This window comes from Cygnus olor, chromosome 2 (genome assembly GCF_009769625.2).
Source record: "Cygnus olor isolate bCygOlo1 chromosome 2, bCygOlo1.pri.v2, whole genome shotgun sequence".
Classification (NCBI taxonomy): Eukaryota; Metazoa; Chordata; class Aves; order Anseriformes; family Anatidae; genus Cygnus; species Cygnus olor.
Window position 1 is genome coordinate 108,452,580 of NC_049170.1, and position 18,551 is coordinate 108,471,130.

Sequence of the window (18,551 nt, forward strand, 5' to 3'; positions counted from 1 at the left end):
ATTATTCCAGCCTGCACTTGCATATCCTATATGTTAGGTTGAAAGATGTGCTGAATATCTGGTCCCAGCTAGCCTCTGTGAAATGAGGCATTGAATAATTCAGCCTTTCCTGTGCCACATTTGTGTTAAGTAATGGACCTGTTTTTTCCTTATGTATTTGTAGAATCTCTTCTTATTGTTTGCCGCGTTCCTTGCTGATTTTAATCCACTTTGTATCTTAGCTGTGATCTCTTCTTTTAAGTCGACGGTGGTCTTTTATGTCCATCATATGAGTCGTGTGCCCTTGGTTCTGCTTCGGAGTACGATCCCTTTTTGTGTTTCTGTTTGTTTTTTTTTTTTTTACCCCATTTAAACTTTCTGACACTTCCCATCTCCACACTCAGTAAGCGGGGCACAATCTCTCCAGGAACCCTTGGCTTCATTTTCTTTCAGCAGCCCTTGTGGGACATAGCTGCAGAGAGGTCTACGTGTGCCTGGGATGGGGGAGGTTTGGGTCCATGGGGACAAGTGTGCCATTGCCTTTTTGTTCCCTCTGAGGGATGTGTCTGTTGGTAGGTCAAAAGTGTGTACTGATTACCCAATTCTTCTTCATGTATTGCCATAAACATTTTTTATGTTTAAGAGGTAATCTTAAGCTCGTAAATATGACCAATGCATTTATAAGTATAGGGGTTGCACATCCTGGGCTGGAGTCCTGGAGCCATTTTAGACTGCCAGACAGTGAGGCTTTGCCAGGCTTTTTGTGGCCTAGGTGCCTCCACAATGTGAGGGCAAGATTAATGCAAATTAAAGGGCATCCAAAAATTCTCTTTTTCCTGCTAACATACTAACTGGAATGAAAGAAGCTGAGACATAAAGCATTTTCATGAAAACAGTTTATGTTTCAAGTTTAGAAAACAGTGGTCTGGCATATACTCTTTTCTTGAATCATATCTTGACATTTCTGTTACTGCTCTCAGTGGCAGTGTTGTTCTCAATATGCTCTTCTCATCAGTATCTCATTGTTATTGTATAAATATGCATCTCGTTATGTGGAACATTATTTTTAAAGTATGGAATCGTTATTTTATTACGTAACTTCCAAAGTTGGACCTTCGCAGTGATTTATAATCATCTTCAGAAATTGTTATAATTAAAGAGGAACTTTCCACAAAGAGAATTAATTAGATCACAGAAGCATTTAAATATAAATCATTAATCTTTGCATTACAGGAAATAGTTGGTGGCTATGTATAGATCATTTAATTATACTTGGTTCAATTTTGTTTTGTCACTGCACCACAATTTGTTTTGGAATTAATTTCCAATTTCTTCAGTAATGTGATTTCAGTTTACTTAATGTATCAGACACATATAAATACATGCTAGTGAAAATAAATAAAGGTTTATTAATGACTGTTGGGTAAATTAAGCCATGGACTCTGCTGTCAATTAGCTGTGAATTCAGTTGCTCAATAGATGGGTGAGACAGAAGATCTGCACTCTGAGAATGGGAGGAGAGGAGTGAACTTGTTGAACATATAGATATATACAGTAGATTGTGACTGTCACTTACTGGAGGGGAACCAGATGACATAGCCTGGGCTTGGCCTGATAAGAGAATTATTAATAGAGCACAATATGATTTTGGTTCCAGTATGGAATAAAGGAAGTTACCAGCTTTCTGTCGATCCATGACAATTAACTGGTAATGGCAGTGGCACTCTGTCAACTGGCAATATATTGATAGCTCTAGGTAATAATGACTAGGTGTGCTGGAAGGTTTTAGGGTGAAAGCTCAGTGCAAGTGTTTTGCAGATTTTGCAATCCGTATGAAGTGTATTTACTTTCTACAGTGTAAAGGTATGAAAAGATACCTTATCTGTAATTTGATCTAGTAAAATTATTCTAAAATATGCTTTGTAGTTTCTTTGAAAGTGTTTTTAATACCTTGATGGTATATTAATATTCTCTTGATTATTCTTCTGCAGCGCTCTGAAACCCTTATATTTTAAACCTTTACACTGCTTGAAAGTGCATATGTTTTAAACTTAATTTTTGAGTAGACACCACAGATTAAATTAGCTAGTTCTGTGCATTATTTTTCTTTAAACAATAAAGACTTGATTCTCATTCTGATTGAATTCTGCATACAAATTGACTTTAGACTTAGAGTATCCAGCATTAGCAGCATCTGTATTAAGTTTGGACTGAACTAATCTTTTGGAATCTTTAAATATGGGATTATAAGCCAAAACTTAGATATCCAAGAGCACATCTGGGTTGCATAGTATTACCTCATTTGTGTAAGGTAGTGTTCCTAGTTTCTTTTCATTAGTTTGTTTTCTGTTGGCTGGAAAGAGGAATTTGATACAGGGTTTGTTCTGGCAACAGAAAAAGTTTAAGGAACTTCAGTGATGTGTTTCTTCCTGTATTGAAATTCATATTAGAAGTCATGATTTTGGTACGTAGCTAGATATAGTAAATAAACCAATAAAATACAACTAAGAAATGCTGAGCCAATTTAATATATTTGATGAGTAGGCAGACACTACTAGTTGTTCTGTCAAGTACAAATTGCATACAGACATAAGTAGAATAATATTTATATTGTTAGGTTTCTTAAGATTGCTGTTATTTCTTCCAATAAATAACGACCTCTTCCTATGAAGATTATTATGCCATTTATAAAAAAAAAAATAAATAAATGAATTGCTTGAAAAGTTCTTTAGGATAAGCAATTGTTTGCTAAGGAAGGCAAAACAGCCTGTTGGTTTGGACTAAAAGAGAGAGGAATGTTGTTTTTCCATCTTGTAGTTTAGGTATTTTCAGCCTGCACTACATGGAATGAGATAGATCTCAAAAATGCAATCATCTGATGAGTTCAGAAGAAATTGGATTTAAAGTATGTTTGCTTTGATTCTATTTACATCTGTAAGATAACAGCATGAAATTAATAGTATTTTGTTTTCAGTATTTGTCATTAAACATATTAGTATGCGTAGGGAAATAGAGAAGACATTTGGAAATGGGTAACCTTGGGTTAATTAAATCCATCTGGTGGCTGACTAATGACAGGAATATTGTATCCAGGGAATCACTTAATGCTACAAGATTTGATAATGCACGAGAAGTTTTCTAACAAAGCAGTCTTAGAGCAAGCGAGGACTTGCATGTAACTAGAGTGAAAACCAGTCCCACAGAGCACCTTGCAGAATTGCAAAGCTGTTTCATGCAGTATGTCCCAGAAGAACTGAAGAACTACATTTTTTGTTCCTTGAGATGCAAAATTATAAATGGCAAATGAAGTAAAGCTAGTTTTCAGTTCATACTACATAGAGTTGGCTTTTGTGGGACTAATTTAACTGGATATGTTTCTGAGCCTACTACAGTCCAGGACAAAAAAATAAAATAAAATTCTCAGGAAAGAACCTGTATAGGGTGTGAAAATTAGCTTCCAGAAGCACTATGGTGAAAACTGAAGAAAGGCAGGCTTGATTTGTGTCAGCTGGCAATCTGATCTTATATAGATCAACACCTGAAGATACTTGTCTCTGTGCATTATACTTTGTATTGGTCATCTGTGCTGTTTGGAGTTGTTTTATCCATGATTTTGTAGCTGAAAGTTACTTTTTTCCTACTTGTTAGTTCATAATATCTGGAAAAGAAAATATCATGCATAGTTTGCTATTATTGATCTAATTTTTTGATTAAGTTGCATTTAATGTTTTTGTACATTTGTACAGAATATGATTTGGAGGTGGGGGAAGAAAACCCTGAAGTTTGTGGAGTCTTGGATGCTTTTAAAGCAAGCCGAGCATGATAACATCAGATGAAGAATAGTTCATTATATGTTGGTCTGACAGATGGGCAAAACAAAACTCTGAGAGATTAACATTATTCCACAATTTAATTTTTAAAGCGCACAAAAAGAATGGCTTAATAGAATTGAGTATGGGGAATGAGTTTGTTTGCTCTACATCTGAGGAACTTGTCTAAGCTTCCTTCATAACAAGTAGAACAAAATAGTGCTAGTAAGTGATTTATCTCAGCTTAAAGCAGACATCTAAAATAGGTCAGAGGAATCACTCCCTGAAATGTCTTTCCCTTTTGTATGTGGTGAGTTTAAAGTGACCGTCTCAGATGCATACATCCAGAGTTCGATTAGATGAATACCTCCCACACTGTCACATTTTAAAAGACAGAGATAGTTATTGCTTTTTGTAGATGCTGAAGAAAATGGTTTAAATAGTACATTTTTCAGAGGCATTTTTCATACAACTGTGTCAGCTCAAGTGTAGCAATTTACGATGTATTCCCAAGTAGGTGCGTCATATGTTAGGACTTCGAAAATATGGCCTGAAACATAAGTTTACCATATATGTTGTATTTCTCACTTGTGAGTGTTGGTGTACCGAAGGTAGGACCATGCACACACCTTCACACACACAGTACAAAGACTGAGGACATGCTGAGTGCTGAGAACTTGCTTGCTGTACAGAGAAGTGTATTCACTGGAGAGCTTAGCCCTGAGAGCACACAATACGTAAACAAGTTTGAAAATATTAATTGACCTAATTTAAAATGTTTTCTGTCAAGCAATGTAGCTTATTAAGCATTCTAGAAAAAAAAAATTGCCCGTAATTTTTGTGTAATCTTCAGCAAATCTGTTTCTACTAGTAAATATTGTAGCGTATGTTAAGTGATAGTGACTTCATAGCAGATGAATTAGCAGATGTATATTCTGTGGAGAATTAGCATGTATATTCTGTGGAACTGCTTATAATTACATTGTAGCTATGGTTACCAGGTTAAAGAAGTTACGGCCTGATGATGAACAGAAATAGATTGCAGCAGACTGATTTGTTTTTGAGTTGCTTAAAAGCAAAATGCTCGAGTACATTCTGAGTCATCATGGTGCTGTACAAGTAATAAAAATATGAGTACGCTCTATTTGCTGAACTGGCATGGTGTCTGCTTTTCCAAACCCTGTTTTCATGTGGAATTGCAGTACTTTTCTAAATTTTCATTCTGATTCTATATAGTTTGAGAATTGGGTGCCAAGCACATATTTGTAATTAAACCATTTAAATTCAGATGTCAAGAGTCTGAATGAATATTGCTAATATTTTCATTTTGATTCAGTACTGGACAAAGCTAAGTTCAGGCATAGGCATTTCATATTCAAGAAAAATTGTATTCACTTTTTCTGAAATCTTACTCTTAGAATTACCTAATGGAAGTATTTATCTTTTCTTTTGCATACTCCAGCACTTAGAAAGAAATGACAGAAGTGTGGGTGAATTCAAGTGGGAAGGGCAGAAATGGACACAAGGACATTATTGCACTGATCTTGGTGGGCCCACTTCAAATGTTTCCAGCATATATATTGCCTAGAAACATCAAAAGTACTTGAGTTTGTTTCCAAAAGCAGTGCAGTTGTTGAGGAGTTCAAGCCCTGTTGACTTAAATGTTAAGAAGAAAAGATTGAACATTTTTAAGTTTTTGCATGCTCATGGTTTGGAAACCCAGGCTACGGTGAATTGTGTTGGATTTAGGACACTAAAAGTCACATAGGCTTTTCTCAATATGTTACTCTCTTTTTACGAATTACAAAGAACTGCATTTCTACATTTAACTTCAACTTAATTCCTGCAGTGTTGTCTGTATGTGATAGTGTAGAATAAGGTTTTATGTCACCATGCTCTTCTTTAGAGTACAGATTTAGACTTATTCCTTTGCACAAGGAAAGCTTTCCTGGTGATCCTCCTTGGGCCAGTGTAATAGTCACATTAGGTTTACAGGCTGGACATAGTAAGCTAAGACTTTGTGACTAATGGTTCTCTACTCTGTAAATGTAGCTTACAAGTGAACAGCTACAGGATTGTACTCAGTAGGTCTGCTCTCCTTGTTTTTACAGAATAACCAACCATGACTACAGAGTCGGGATCAGATTCTGAGTCCAAGGATAAAGAGCAGGACCAGCAAGAAACCCCTGCACAGCCAGGGGCAGCGGAGGTCCAGCCGCAGGACCAACAGCAGCAGCAGCTGAGCGAAGAGCACCAAAACGCACTAGAGCAGTTCTCAGCTGTGGCAGCGCACAGCACACCGGTGAAAAAGGAACAGGTAAGGGAGCCGTGCGTTATTCCTCCTGGGAAATAATGAGCCTGTTTCATTAGGATTGGAAACATATATTCAAATTTGCGTGGAAGGCTGTTTGTTTTGACGGTTGTAGATTTCAATTGGTTGGTCTTCTGCATTTAAACATAATAGCCTTCATATAGAATGTTTGGAAATTCATCTCAGGTGTTTCAGACTCCAGTGCTTAACTGTAAGGCCAGTCTTATTAACTAAGTGGGAAACATTTTCCATCTTGCATTTGCATCAGGTAGCAAACAGTGCCAATTTTTAAGAAGCTGGAAATGTTTTTAGAGTTCATTTCTTCTTTGACACCTGCTGAAAACTGATTTCATGCTTGCTTGTCTGATGTGTGAGCCATAAAGAAACTGTGGTCTCTTAAGCTTCTTGTAGTTCTGAAATGACTGCATTATAATTACTTTAACTTCTCATGTAATAGGTTTTAGAAGGGCTGTCACAGGATTTTTCCGTTTGGTTCGTTGTTGCACTTATTAAATTTGTGGCAGCCATTTTCTTTTTCCTGTTAACAATTTCCAGTCAATAGGATTAACAGGCATTGTTCTTCATGGATAAGTGAAACAAAACTAATGAGGTACCTGCAAATCACATCCCTTTAGATCCGTAAGGTTATGACTCCCTTCTGATGGCATTCACCTTTGAAGAGTGAAATAAGTCAGTCTTGCACCTCGTCTACTCTTAAAATAAATAAATAAATTAATAAAACTCAGATACTTTGAAATAAGGTCCTGTTGTTTTACCTAGCTGGGAGGCAGTGCTGGTGAAGCAAGCAGAGGTAAGGCTTTGCTTAATATCGTTGTGAGTGTTTCCCCCAGAACTGCTTGAGACTGCCTGTGCTCTTGGGTTTTAAGCTTTTTTTCCTCAGAAATACAGCCCAAATTTGCTGTTGGTGAGGAAAAAATGGAGCATAAGCAATTTCAAATACAAGCAAAGCCTTCTATTATGTCCCTTATTTAGGGACATATTACGTAAGAGCTTAGGATGACAAATATTTCAGGGACCAAATTGAAAGAGGTGTCTGATTTCTTATATCCCAAGAAGTAGATGTGGCAAGGCAGGGTTTCTGGTGTTTATAGCTACTGAAGATCAACCATTGGAAGAACTGCTTTTTTTTTTTTTTTTTTTTTGACTGCTGACCATTTCTGCCACTGACAAACTCTGATCAGCCTCTCTCTATCCCCACCAAAAACTTTTCTGTTCTTGTTCCTACGCCTACAAATTGTGTATTGGGAGAATTTCAGTCTCTGAATTAGATCAGAAATTGTGTTTAGTTAGTTTGGGGAGAAGATGAAGGGCTGCTTGTCAAGGAGAAAAGACCACTACACAAACAGTTCATTAACGTAAAATTCAATTCTGCCAGGCCTAGGCATGAGTATTATCAATTTTGTTCTTCCAGACATCTTCACTGATCTTTGCTCTTGAAATTTCTTCTGATTTTCTTCTTTAAAACAAACAAACAAAAACAACTACAATAACAAAAAAGCCCTTAGGCACCAAACTGTCCATCTGTGTTTATGGAGGTGTGAGTTTGGAGGCCTGAGATGCCCTTGTGCGCTGTGTGATCCTCTTTCTTTCCCACCTGTGCTCAGACATCTGTACAGCCTTGACAGATCTGGGTTAGTGAAGAAATATGAGATTTCCCATGTTGAGATTACCAGTTTGAATCCAAAATTCTCTGTTGTCAGGTGACTGCCAGGTCTAGCAGCGATGATCTGCTCAGTATATTTCGTAGTAGCTTAGGTGTCTGCATCACAGGAAAGAACTACTTAAAAGCAATACTAACCAACAGAACTATTGGCAGTAACGTCATTAAAAAAGTCAAAAATTGTAGATATAATGTGCAAATGGATATAATTTTCTCTCTTGCTGTCATTGAACACCCTGTGTCATAGTATGATATATTAATATAGATAAAGATGAGAAAGCTTATGCTCAAAAAACACAAACCCTGAGGCAACTTGTGAAAATTTCGCCCCTCTGACTACTACCCTTTTTTGATAGTCCAGGCTGGCAGTGACGATGTTGAAGAGAGAAGCCTGAAGGCTATCAAACGGAACTTTAGGGGACTGGGACAGTTAGTGGATGGAGCAGGAGTACAGGTGGTGTTTTTGTCCATCCCTGCAGTGGTAGGGAGGGGTACTGAGAGGACACAGAAAGCCCACCTGATTAACACGTGGCTCAGAGGCTGGTGCCAACACAGAAATTTTGGGTTTTTTGACCATGGGGCGCTTTACTCGGCACCCGGCCTGGTGACCACAGATGGGTCCCTATCTCCAAGGGGAAAACAGATCCTAGCCCAGGAGCTGGCAGGGCTCGTTGAGAGGGCTTTAAACTAGGAAAGAAGGGGGACGGGGCTGAAATAAGGCTTGTTGGAGCTGTACCAGGGGGAACAATGGCAAGGCCGGGGGAGAAGGCAATGGCCCGACTGAAGTGCATCTACACTAATGCACGCAGCATGGGTAACAAACAAGAGGAGCTGGAAGCCATCGTGCAGCAGGAAGGCTATGACTTGGTTGCCATCACGGCAACGTGGTGGGACCACTCTCTTGACTGGAGTGCTGCAATGCCTGGCTATAGGCTCTTCAGAAGGGACAGGCAGCACAGAAGGGGTGGTGGTGCGGCTCTCTATATTAGAGAGTGTTTTGATGTTGAGGAACTTGAGGCTGGGAATGATAAGGTTGAGTCTCTTTGGGTTAGGATCAGAGGGAAGGCCAACAAGGCAAGCGTCCTGGTGGGGGTCTGTTATAGACCGCCGAACCAGGATGAGGAGGCAGATGAGGAGTTCTACAGGCAGCTGGCAGAAGCCGCGAAGTCGTCAGCGCTTGTTCTTGTGGGGGACTTCAACTTCCCAGACGTATCCTGGAAGCACAACACAGCCCAGAGAAAGCAGTCTAAGAGGTTTCTGGAGAGCGTGGAAGATAGCTTCCTGATGCAGCTGGTTAGAGAGCCTACCAGGGGAGGTGCCCCGCTAGACCTTCTGTTCACAAACAGTGACGGACTGGTGGGAGATGTGGTGGTCGAGAGCTGTCTTGGGCAGAGTGACCACGAAATGGTTCAGTTCTCTATTCTTGGCGAAGTCAGGAAGGGGACCAGTAAAACCGCTGTCTTGGACTTCCGGAGGGCTGACTTTGAGCTGTTCAGGACACTGGTTGGCAGAGTCCCTTGGGAGGAGGTTCTGAAGGGCAGAGGAGTCCAGGAAAGCTGGGCACTCTTCAAGAAGGAAATTTTAATGGCTCAGGAGCGGTCTGTTCCCACGTGCCGAAAGACGAGACGGCGCGGAAGACCGGCCTGGCTGAACAGAGAGTTGTGGTTTGAGCTTAGGAGAAAAAGGAGGGTTTATAATCTTTGGAAAAGAGGGCGGGCTACTCAAGAGGACTATAAGGATGTTGCGAGGCTGTGCAGGGATAAAATTAGAAAGGCCAAAGCTCATCTGGAGCTCAATCTGGCTACTGCCGTTAAAGATAACAAAAAAAGTTTTTACAAATAGACCAACACAAAAAGGAGGACTAAGGAGAATCTCCATCCTTTACTGGATGCGGGGGGAAACTTAGTTACAAAAGATAAGGAAAAGGCTGAGGTACTCAATGCCTTCTTTGCCTCAGTCTTTAGCGGCAAGACCAGTTGTTCTCTGGATACCCAGTACCCTGAGCTGGTGGAAGGGGATGGGGAGCAGGATGTGGCCCTCACTATCCACGAGGAACTGGTTGGCGACCTGCTACAGCACTTGGATGTACGCAAGTCAATGGGGCCGGATGGGATCCACCCGAGGGTACTGAGAGAACTGGCGGAGGAGCTGGCCAAGCCGCTTTCCATCATTTATCGGCAGTCCTGGCTATCAGGAGAGGTCCCAGTCGACTGGCAGCTAGCAAATGTGACGCCCATCTACAAGAAGGGCCGGAGGGTAGACCCGGGGAACTATAGGCCTGTTAGTTTGACCTCAGTGCCAGGGAAGCTCATGGAGCAGATTATCTTGAATGTCGTCACGCGGCACTTGAAGGGCAACCAGGCGATCAGGCCCAGTCAGCATGGGTTTATGAAAGGTAGGTCCTGCTTGACGAACCTGATCTCCTTCTATGACCAAGTGACGCGCCTGGTGGATGAGGGGAAGGCTGTGGATGTGGTCTACCTTGACTTCAGTAAGGCTTTTGACACCGTTTCCCACAACATTCTCCTCAAGAAACTGGCTGCTCGGGGCTTGGACTGGCGTACGTTTCGTTGGGTTAAAAACTGGCTGGATGGCCGGGCCCAAAGAGTTGTGGTGAATGGAGTCAAATCCAGTTGGAGGCTGGTTACTAGTGGCATCCCCCAGGGCTCAGTGCTGGGGCTGGTCCTCTTTAATATCTTTATCGATGATCTGGATGAGGGGATCGAGTGCACCCTCAGTAAGTTTGCAGATGACACCAAGTTAGGTGCATGTGTCGATCTGCTCGAGGGAAGGAAGGCTCTGCAGGAGGATCTGGATAGGCTGGACCGATGGGCTGAGGCCAACTGTATGAAGTTCAACAAGGCCAAGTGCCGGGTCCTGCACCTGGGGCGCAACAACCCCGAGCAGCGCTACAGGCTGGGAGATGAGTGGTTGGAAAGCTGCCTGGCCGAGAAGGACCTGGGAGTACTGGTTGGTAGGCAGCTGAATATGAGCCAGCAGTGTGCTCGGATGGCCAAGAAGGCCAACAGCATCCTGGCTTGTATAAGAAGCAGCGTGGCCAGCAGGTCTAGGGAGGTGATTGTCCCCCTGTACTCGGCTCTGGTGAGGCCGCACCTCGAGTACTGTGTTCAGTTTTGGGCCCCTCGCTGCAAGAAGGACATGGAGGTGCTCAAGAGAGTCCAGAGAAGGGCAACGAAGCTGGTGAGGGGTCTGGAGAACAAGTCTTATGAGGAGCGGCTGAGGGAACTGGGGTTGTTTAGCCTGGATAAGAGGAGGCTCAGGGGCGACCTCATCGCTCTCTATAGGTACCTTAAAGGAGGCTGTAGAGAGGTGGGGGTTGGTCTATTCTCGCACGTGCCTGGTGGCAGGACGAGGGGGAATGGGCTAAAGTTAGGTTGGATATTAGGAAGAACTTTTTTACTGGAAGGGTTGTTAGGCATTAGAATGGACTGCCAGGGAAGTGGTTGAGTCACCATCCCTGGAGGTCTTTAAAAGACATTTAGATGTAGTCCTTAGTGATATGGTTTAGTGGAGGTCTTGTTAGTGTTAGGACAGAGGTTGGACTCAGTGATCTTGGAGGTCTCTTCCAACCTAGACGATTCTGTGATTCTGTGATTCTGTGATTCTGTGATTCTGTGATTCTGTAATATAGATAAAGATGAGAAAGCTCATGCTCAGAAAACACAAACCCTGAGGCAACTTGTGGTGCACTAGAATTTAGTCCATAACATTGAAAATACTGCAAAAATGTGGTCTGAGGGAGGGAAAGAGGATGGGGGGAAGAATGCAACAATGTTTGTAGAGTTCAGAATAATCCACTGAGTATGTGGAATTTTCACTGGCCATTTTTTTTTCCTAGATACCACAATGTCAGGTTTCTTTAGGAAGAAGAAGCTTAATTCGCTCTGAAAGTACCTCAGTGCCTAAACATGTCAGCATAGTTCAGGAGATCTTCTCTAATAGTTCCCGGCATGTTTTGTTCTTCAGACAAATGGGAGTAAATCCATTGTATGATTTTAACCTAGACAGATTCCTCTGATCTTAGTGTAGACAGGAACCTAATAAACAAAATAATGTCAATACTGTTTTTTTTCCATTTAATATATATGTATTTATAAATAAGTTAATGTCTGCCGAAGTCTTGAGTTAAAAGTGTCTTCATGAAGGAAAACAATCACCAATCTAAGGATTCAAAAAATTTGTTTTCAGGCTGAAGATGTTTCTAAAATTTAAATGGCTGAAGGGTACCCTTGCTGTCATGGGCTTTTCTCTCAAGAAGCTTTCCTATTTTCTTTAAAAAGATTAATTCCATGCATCTGTTTTTTGGTTTGGTTGGTTGGGGTTTTTGGGTCGTGGAGAGGGTTTAACTCTTACATGAGCCACCTGCAGTGAAGGTATAATACCTCCAGCCCCGGAATGACTTTTGTACATGCAGATGTGCATATGTACCTTCCATGGTAGATTTCCTTAAGAAAACATGCAGAAACCGTCAAAGAGTCCCGCTGCCCATTAGTGGCGGGGGCCCAAGGAGAAGACATCTCGAGTCTTGTTTTCCTCTCAGTGTAGTAGGTTGAACTGCTTGCCAGCTGGCCCTCGTGGTTCTAGAGGGGTAACTGGCCTCTAGCCTTGCTCTGAGCCTGGAGGGACTCTCCCCCTTTGTCAGGGCCACTGTGAGCATTAAATCCTCAGCAAACAGCTAATCTTGTGACATATGCTGTGCCTTCATCTCCCGCCAGCCTTCAAAGTATACGAGGACCTTGACGTCCGGATGCAGAGCTGGCGTCCAAGTGCCAGGAGGAGGAAATCCTCCAGGTCTGGAAATAGATGGGGGAAGAGCCGGCTGGTGGGTTGTGAAAGCAGCTTCTTTGTTCCTCTATGCATCTTCATAGTCGCACTTTGTTCTTATCTCCCCACCCAGGAAAGCCCAGGAGACCTTTGCTCTGCCCTCACCTGTAGGGAAAGGAGGAATGTGGGGTCTTGCCTTGCCTCTTTGCAGCTGGGGCTTTGGTGGGAGATGGCGCTGTGGCTGACTCCAAATGCCCCCGTGCCCCTTTCACATAAATGAAAAAGGAGAGCTTATGGCTTGTTTGTATTAAATCTCGTGGGGAAAGTTCCCTGTGATTTAGTGCCATGCTGTTGTTGCTGGTTATATGATGCAAGGCTGTTTTGGTCTCAAAGCAGATTAAAGCCTTTGGACGGATTTGCTCCATTCTCATGAAAGGCTTATTACATACAATGAATGGAAACAGAGTTGGAGGATTAATTTACGATATTATTTCCAGGGATGCTTGTTGCTTCTTACATGGAAACCATTTGGAGCCAAAACGTTTGTTTATTTTTTCCTTGTAGCAAGATGACTAAAAGGTTTTAAATATATATATATATATATATATTAAAACTCTAGCTTAGGTATTACTGCACTCCTGATGAGGTTTTGTTTGGAGACTACCAGGGGCATAACTGATTTGAAAGATAATGACTGTGGCATAGTTGCTAGGAAAGGCAAAATGCTGTAGAGCTGTTCTGGCTTTCATCTATTGCAGTGAAAAGGACCACGAGCTGTGCTGCATCATGGTAACTCTTCAAATGGTCTGACCCTCAGATAAACCCAAGGAAAAGTAACCGTGATTGTTTCTTCTCTCCCCTTTCCCCTGCAGTATATTTGTCCTTCAGATAGAACCTACTTCTTGCCAGCTTAAAGGACTTACCGAGCATCTGCGGAGAGCAAAATCCAGCCTCTTGTCCTGTAGTTATCATCCATTAGCCAGCCAGCTGCACATAAAAGATGTTTGGCCTCTTATTTCCATCCTGTTTGTTTAACCCTTTGCTCAGGCATTTGGGGAGCCTTTTGCTCTCAAAGGCACGTCTCACTGATATCAAAACTAGCGCAAACCTAATGGTCTTTTCCTATTCCACATGGAAACATGATATGATTTAATAGACACAGGTCTTTAAGATAATATCAACAATCTGTAGGAATGTCTCTTCATTAAGATGTTTACTTATTGTTCAGCACTTCCAGTAGATGAAAAAAGGGTCCGAGTCTGAGAGGGATTTTGTAACTATGGAAAAAGAAGAAACCTAAAGTATCTTCATGCATGTTCCCCCCCTCCCTGGCTTTTCTGTACCTTTGGCGCGAGGTGCAAGTGTTGGGGGGAACACAAAGAGACTTTTCAATAGTTAATGAGGAGTCTGCCATGCATCATGGGCCCTCTTACCCAAGCCCCACGCTAGACCCACTTTATTGGTGTGCCGAAAGCAGGGTGCATAATACACTGTGTTGCACAATCAGTTTGTCTAACTTATCTTTCTTTCTCTTTCTAGGCCACAGACAAAGAACAAGAGTTTGCAGCTGCAAGCGCAAAACAGCTGGAATACCAGCAGTTAGAGGACGACAAGCTCTCTCAAAAGTCATCCTCTAGCAAACTTTCCAAGTCTCCTCTAAAGATTGTCAAGAAACCTAAAAATATGCAGTGCAAAGTGACACTCCTGGATGGATCTGAATATGCATGTGAAGTAGAGGTAAATTGCTTCTTCCTGTGTTTTTTTTTTATTATTTTTTATTTTAGTTGATTTTTGTTGTTGTTGTTTGTTTTTTCATTCTGTCTGGAGGAAAATAATTGAAATGAGACTTGTAGATTAAGACTTTAAAAAAGAAAAAAAAAAAAGAGAGAAACTAGATTCCTGATTTAAGCAAAAGTATGAATGGCTAGATATTTCACCAATGCCATGCACAAAGCTGCTTCCATTGTTTTCTGTGGAGATGGAAGAAGTTGCACAGATTTGAGCTCCGGTGAGGAATAGTGAGCAGTCCCTGGAACAGCCAGAGACTGGATTAATATTTTGTCAGCTCATGCCACAACAGAATGCAGGAAATGAATTATGGGCAGTAAAGTCCATAAACAAAGAAGGATTTTGATCTCATAGGACTTCCCTTCTCTCTGGTACTCTGCTGAATAGGGACTCATATGGAGTCAGTATCTAAATAGTAGTTTTGACCATCAAGAGATAAGTGGGGGCACAAGAGATACCCAGGGGAAATGTCAGAAGCAAACAGAAGTTAGAGTGTGGAATTTTATGTGCTTCTCCACTGTGTCTGGGAATCAGAACTACGTGTAAACGTCACTGGTGTAAAGTTGCTGGTGATTTTCTATAAGGAAACTCGCCTTCCTTCTGGGACTGTGCCAGGAGCCTCCTTTGGGGAGGGACAGTCTTTGCTGCATTGTCACTTAGGAACCAATTGGTCTGTGATTGCTGGCAGCCCCATGCTGAGAGGATGTCTTGCCTTGAACTCCAGAAGGCCATAGTGAAGTATAGGCATAAGCAAATTTAGCATCTTAGGGTGGACCTGTTTCTCCAGTCAGCCACTCTAGCCATGTCACTAAAGCGGTCTTTGAGCAGTGAACCTGTCTGTCCTGAGCCTGCTTTTGGTTGGGAGGCCACTCACGCAAGGCAAGCCTGAGCCCCAGCCAGAGCAATGTCCTCCTGGAAGGGGAAGGATATGCGTTAGAGGGATCAGCATCGCCTGCCCTCCTTTGGGTAACTGCAGTGTGTAGTGGGAGTCACCCAGGGAGGACAGAAGATTAAAAAGGGAGGGATGGGGTAGTCTATGCACTTGAAAGGGGAATCCACGGGAATACAAAGGAGGAGAGCTCATGTTGGGGGCAGAGGGTTGAGGACAGTTGGGAGCCAGTTGGGAGCCAACTGGTTGGGAGCCAGTTTCTGACATCCTTGCTCAGATTTCATTCAGCTGCTCTTGTTTTAAGTGCTCTGGAGAGTGGTAGGTGAGAAAGAAGGTTTTACAGTTTGGTGCAAATATTGCTATGCTAGAAGTTAGCTCCAAAGAGCAGTTGTGATTAAGTTGCTTGTATAGCAGTTTAGCAATCATGCTTTTGACTTTTAGTTTCAGCGGCCAAATCCTGTATTGTTTCCGTCAGACTAGCAATAGCTTTCTGGTTGCATACTTTGTGACTATTAAATTGTCATTTCTTGACCTGTAGTCCCATTTTTATCTGTTAAAGATAGTGTGCAAACCATTAACCTGGAAGAATGATTCTGCTGGCTTTGATGGAAAGAGTGATACTTGTTTCAGCTTTTGCCACTCGAGTGGAAAACCTGAGTCATTTTTTGGAATACAGTCAAGCAAATTTTACAAAATAGGAGTTCTATGGAAATCTTGTCTACAAGGCTGAGTTTTATGAGGATATAAGATGGAGCGGAAGGGGAGATTTATTATGTTAGACTCTCACCTATGCAAAAAAATGCTATGAATAATACTTTATTTTAGGAAGTTTCACTTTTCCTCTGAACTTGGACTCTATTGGAGTTGAAGTGTCAAAATGCTAGCATATAGAAACCATCACGTTTTACTACTTGTCACATTTGTCTGCTTTATAAGTTCTGAGTAACTCTTGAATAATATGTCCAATACAGATTTTGTATACATTTTCTCTATCTAGACTGCTGAAATATCTTGCAGTTGTATTGAGTGTCATCAGTAACCACTGTACCTGCCTCTAAGATGGTTAGAATTCCTCGGGAGAGTGTAATATCGATGAGAATAGGGCTTCCAAAAGGATGAATCCTCAGATGACAAAGCTGTAATACTATGATGATGAGCAGGCCATTGAGTGCATTGAAACAGAATTTAGTAGTGAAAAGTCAAAAATATTTCAGGGCACAAGTACAGCTGAAGTGACACGTGCATTAACACCCCTTAAATGAATGACCCAGACCTTGAGTCCTTCACAGATGGTATTGTTAGCATATTGTATGCATTGAGGATGCAACTGCAGGTACCTCTCCAGGACACCCCACTCTTTGACCCATGGGAAGATCCCCAGGGAATTCCACTTTATATGTGCATGAAATTCAGAAAGAGTGAAAGGAGTCCGTATCCAGCCAAGACAACGAATGTGATGTTTGCTGTGCTTTTTATCCTGGGGAGAAAAAGTGTATACAAAGATATTTAGTAGGCTGGGGAGACTGAGGGTCTGTCACAGGAGACATTTCAGAAAATCACATAGGAGCTGAAGATGAAGTTCTGTTACAGGAATTCTGGGTAATAATAAAGTTCTGTTGCTGTTTCATATAAAAAAAAAATGGTGCTGCAGTCTGAGAAATAATCAAGTCTTAAAAGTCTTAGGAGGGACCGAGGCTGAGGGAACTGGGGTTGTTTAGTCTGGAGAAGAGGAGGCTCAGGGGAGACCTTATTGCTCTCTACAACTACCTGAAAGGAAGGTGTGGGGAGCTGGGGGTTGGCCTCTTCTTGCAGATAACTAGTGATAGGACTAGAGGGAATGGCCTCAAGTTGCACCAGATGATGTTTGGGTTGGAAATGAGGAGACATTTCTTCTCAGAAAGAGCAGTCAGGCATTGGAACAGGTTGTCCAGGGAGGTGGTGGAGTCACCGTCCCTGGGGGTGTTCAAGGAAAGGTTGGATGTGGCGCTTGGGGACGTGGTTTAGTGGGTGACATTGGGGGTGGGGGGATGGTTGGACCAGATGATCTTGGAAATCTTTTCCAACCTTTATGATTCCTTGAAATAATGTCACTTTAAAAAAAAAAAAAAAAAAAAAAAACTATCATGTTTTAAAGATACCCCACAAGTAAGCTTACTATATACTTTTAAACTGAAAAAAATACATCTTGGTATATTCAAAAATCTAACAAATTATGGAGGTCAGTAAATTCCCCAAGGTGAATTCCTTAAAAAGAAGGGCAGGCAGGGACATGCCAATCAAATATTTAGTGTTCCCATTCCATGAGTTTTACCCACGTAACTGCATCTCTCAGCGTGGACAGTGGCCCAGGGTAGGGATGTGACAATCAGTGGATGTGAGTCAGAAACGTCATCCCGTGTTGCCAGCTCCTGTCTTCTATTTCTGTCTGTATGTCATGCTTCTACCTACTGAAGGCTGAAAAGCAGTGTAATCTAGAAGGACTGGAAATTTAGAAACCTTCTTTTGGGCTAGAATACCAGCTCTGTCAGTGAATCTTAACTTGGACGTACGCCAGTTATTTATCCCTCTGGAAGTGCATTCCCTAGTCAGGGGGATCATTATAGAATCCATCAGTTGCTCTATAGAGTGCTCTGCAAAAGACAAATGCTTTTATATACATTAAATATTCATATCATTTAAAGAAGCTTATTGCTCTCAAGTAGAGCACAACCTACAGCTTATCAATTATGTGTTCATCCAGTTAAAGACCTGACAGCCGAAATTGCACATGCTTGCACAGATTGAGATGCTTCTGAGACAGGTTTGGTTAATCCATTATCCCCTTCCTGTTCTTTGTTTCACAAACCCCTCCTTCCTATTCCCTATCCACTGCTGACAGTCTTTACTGCCTTCCACTGTTCCTTTTGGTCTCTCTCATGCCCAGTACATTGCATATGTGGCACCAGGGTCTTTTCATATTGTATGAGATGTATCTGCAGAGGAAAACGTAGTGGAGGTAACTTCAAAGGGGAGGTTAACAGCAATTTATCTAGTGTGGTACCCTTTCATTGGAAAGATCTTAAGCAAATGCCAGATAAAAGATTCTTCCTGTGGCCCTGCACTATTACTGCCAGTGTGTTGTATCTATCCTGACCCAGAAAGTCTTTCATGCAGTAAGACATTACGAGCCAAAACCAGGTTAAATAGCTAATCCAACCTGTTAATTCATCCTCCTCCAAAACCAAAAAACAGAAGTGTTACCATCTGTACCGCTACTGCAGTTCTCGGCTGGGAGCCTGTGGATGGTAGCAGCAGGCTTATTTAAGAGGC

General features: G+C 41.8%; 1 protein-coding gene across 28 annotated transcripts in view; it reads left to right on the plus strand.

The window, feature by feature from the left end:
- The window catches only part of EPB41L3 (erythrocyte membrane protein band 4.1 like 3), a 98,270-nt gene that overhangs the window by 22,861 nt on the left and 56,858 nt on the right, over nt 1–18,551 (plus strand). For all 28 annotated transcript variants that reach the window (XM_040550082.1, XM_040550080.1, XM_040550107.1 and 25 more), the window contains exons 2-3: nt 5,900–6,105; nt 14,105–14,302. In XM_040550082.1, the coding sequence (XP_040406016.1) occupies nt 5,911–6,105; nt 14,105–14,302 (393 nt within the window). In that variant the 5' untranslated portion in view covers nt 5,900–5,910. The remainder of the gene's footprint in view (nt 1–5,899; nt 6,106–14,104; nt 14,303–18,551) is intronic.